We start from the raw sequence: 3,249 nt of genomic DNA, 5'->3' as shown, positions 1-3,249 counted from the left end.
ATTAACTAGTGAGAAAATAAAGCCGCCAAGAAGAAGAGTTGCTTGGCGGAAAATGGCAGCAGCCTGTGAGAAGCTTCTGCAACTGAGCACCAAGATCGTCGCCGTTGGCAGAAACTACGCTGCCCATGCTAAAGAATTAGGCAACGCCGTTCCCAAGGTCTCTTTCTCTCTCTTCTAATTTCTCTTCCCAATCAGTCGCTTCAATTCCCTCCTAAATCTTAATCATCTCATCCATCTTCCACCAAATTCACTCCTAAAAGATTGCAACTTTAATCCAACCAGCTATTGGATATGTTAAATTTGCCAGTGTTTTTCAGGAGCCGGTGTTGTTTCTGAAGCCAACTTCCTCTTACTTGCCAAATGGCGGAATAATTCAAATCCCACACAATGAGGGATCTCTGCATCATGAGGTCGAGCTGGCTGTCGTCATCGCCAAAAAAGCTCGTGATGTCCCCCAATCATCTGCCATGGATTATGTTGCTGGTAAATAATCTTCTCCTAAGGTTCTATGAAACTTATTTCGTGTTTATAGGATATATTCATGTGATGCCTGAGGTTACTCAGCTCTTAGGACAATGGATTATTAAAGATGCTTTTTTTTTTCTCTATATCAGGTTATGCACTTGCACTGGATATGACTGCCAGGGATCTGCAAGCTACTGCAAAGGTAACTTTTTCCCAATCCATGTGTAACTCTCAATGATATTATGGACATCATCTTCTAGGTAGTTTCTTGACTTATGAAGTTGTTTAGACAAACAGGTAAGAAATGATCTGTGTTAATACTTAATTCCCTTTGCTCTTTGTATGTGTTCTCCTAAATTAATCATTCAAAACGGATATTTTCATAGCCTAATAATTGTTGTGGTTTTCTTTTTCCCCACTTTTTACTGTTAGTCTGCAGGTCTTCCATGGACTTTGGCAAAAGGCCAGGACACTTTCACACCAATTAGTTCAATTGTAAGAAACTGTATCCCATTATGCATATTGTGCTCGGAAACTAATTTTTTTTAATGCAATAATAGAGAAATAAGTTAACTAGGATAGGATTAAGGAATTAAGAGCTATAAATTGCAATTTTCAGTTTTTAGTCAATGATAATAAAGTTTTCATGGGTAATGGTTACCCACACATATCTTGTTTTGCTCATGCTCGTGTAATTAAGCGATATTCTTAAAGTATACTATTTTTTATTTTCAAATTTTATGCAGTTGCCAAAGAATCTGGTGCCAAACCCGGATGATCTAGAATTGTGGTTAAAGGTTTGGGATCTTCTCTCTTTAACACCTCATCATGATATTGTGGTTGTTTAATGTCAATGGCATATTGGAAATTCGGAAACCTTAGAATGATGACCGACAATGGATTTGTTTTGATGTAGGTAGATGAGGAGATTCGGCAAAAGGGCTCAACCAAGGACATGATCTTTAAGATCCCATTTATAATTAGTCACATAAGTTCTGTCATGACATTGTTTGAAGGAGATGTGATACTAACTGGTATTGCATTAATACTTAAACAGCATATTATACTTGAGCCATATCTTACTTGATCAGAAAATGTCTTTAATAACCTTGGCATGTTATCTGCTGTTGAAAATATTCTTTGTGATGCTCAAAATACATAACCATATCTTTTGGGATGGATTAAGAACTTAAGATTTCTTTCTAATTCAAAACAAATGTCAACCAAAATGTTGCATGAGTTAGCTACAGAGTTAGATGCATTGAATTGGGAATTCGTTTAACCTTTGCTCTTGTAACATAGATTATGATGATGTGCAGGCACTCCTCCAGGTGTTGGCCCTGTGAAAGAAGGTCAAACAATAACCGCCGGCATTACAGGCCTTGTCGACGTGCAATTCAATGTTGAAAAAAGAAAAAAGCCTTCAAGCTCTTGATATGTTGTGCTTTTGATTACCCCAGGAGGTGCTTCAATTCTGCAGCAACCAGCATGGCATCCCTTGCCAACAAGGAGCAACAAAGTGGGGAACATCATAAAAAGTCTGCAAATTTGATTTTTATTTTATGACCATTCTCGGTGGCAGTGCAAGCCGTTTCAGAAATCTCACTTGAAAATGGTGATCTCTTTACAGTGGAAAATAATTATCACTCTATGGACATAGCCAGGTCTTGTTTGGCCTAAATGTGTATCTTCATAAATAATGCATTATTGCATAGCATAATACTGTGGATATAACTGACAATTGGTGCATATGAAGTATCCGTTATTATTTTTAGACATAAAATCATTTGCTCCCTATATCCAACCATTTTAATTTTCGGAAGAAATGATTCATGATATAATATCGTTTAGCTGACAAGTTTGAATTTCGACATAAGATGGGATGAATTTGTGTACTGTTAATGTCTAGGTTTCAAGCTCAAAGATAATTTGTCTCTCTCTCTTCAAGTCCTACCCTTAATTTGATAGCTCAAGCACATAAAGATGGTAGGTATTTTGGGACCAAATATATCTGAATAACGAAATCAAGCACGAAATACATTTGTCATCAGCATATTGAATCACACTGTTATTTTTATAAAACATGCGCATCCAGAGTTGTTAATGGACAATAGAGTCACATACACATTCCAGAATCCAGACTATGAGAATACACGAGAGAAGAAACGGATGATAAAGGAACACAGGTGGCAGGAACGGAAGAAGAGAAGGCAAGCGGAGGAGGAGGAGGAGGAGTTGTGCAGATGATCATGAGAAGTTACGAAAAAAGTCATAGATGTGTTTGTTGATTTCATGAGGCCTTTCTTGGTGGAGGAAGTGGCCTGCACCTTCAAGAACAACCACCTCCTCCAGAAGCGGCACATCTCTTTTGAAGCCTCCTTTGTGAATGTAGTCCTTGGCGCCCGGCGCGTTGTATGTCAGGTCAACATCCCCCACCACAAACTTCACCGGAACTTTGATTTGAGCACCAGTCCACGGTGCAGTCAGCTCCCAGTTTCTACACATATAGCAATAACAAAATCAAATAAAATAGAAAAAAGAAAGAAAGGAAGTAGTAGTAGTAGTAGGTGATATATAGTAAATTAAGGAACATACAGATCCAAACTCCTATAGTAGTTGAATCCCCCAGTGAAGCCAGTCTTTTGATATTTGGAGGCATAGTATTTGCATTCTTGTTCAGAAAGCCATGATGGCAACAGAATGGGAGATTCAGTTGGATGACCAAAGCCTTTACCCTTAGGCAGATAAAGCGGACCAGGGTTCCTATATGTCAGGAATTCCTTC

The 3,249-nt window shown here is 38.3% G+C and overlaps 2 protein-coding genes across 2 annotated transcripts in view; one reads left to right on the top strand and one right to left on the bottom strand.

The window, feature by feature from the left end:
* The first annotated feature begins 6 nt into the window (after positions 1 to 6).
* Positions 7 to 2,262, top strand: LOC107463369 (probable acylpyruvase FAHD1, mitochondrial). The gene is made up of 7 exons (XM_016082154.2): positions 7 to 157; positions 318 to 483; positions 615 to 667; positions 898 to 960; positions 1,212 to 1,262; positions 1,382 to 1,499; positions 1,785 to 2,262. The coding sequence occupies exons 1-7, from the start codon at positions 53 to 55 to the stop codon at positions 1,898 to 1,900; spliced, it is 672 nt and encodes a 223-aa protein (XP_015937640.1). The 5' UTR covers positions 7 to 52; the 3' UTR covers positions 1,901 to 2,262.
* Positions 2,263 to 2,343: 81 nt separating this feature from the next.
* LOC107463352 (uncharacterized) overlaps positions 2,344 to 3,249 on the bottom strand; it is a 1,693-nt gene continuing 787 nt past the window's right edge. The window contains exons 3-4 of the mRNA XM_052260563.1: positions 3,061 to 3,249; positions 2,344 to 2,962 (exon numbers count right to left, since the gene is read on the bottom strand). The exon at positions 3,061 to 3,249 is cut by the window's right edge and continues 12 nt beyond it. Coding sequence (XP_052116523.1) covers positions 2,713 to 2,962; positions 3,061 to 3,249 — 439 coding nt within the window. The 3' untranslated portion in view covers positions 2,344 to 2,712. The remainder of the gene's footprint in view (positions 2,963 to 3,060) is intronic.

Source organism: Arachis duranensis, chromosome 1 (assembly GCF_000817695.3).
Source record: "Arachis duranensis cultivar V14167 chromosome 1, aradu.V14167.gnm2.J7QH, whole genome shotgun sequence".
Classification (NCBI taxonomy): Eukaryota; Viridiplantae; Streptophyta; class Magnoliopsida; order Fabales; family Fabaceae; genus Arachis; species Arachis duranensis.
This window is presented reverse-complemented; position numbering and strand designations above follow the sequence as displayed.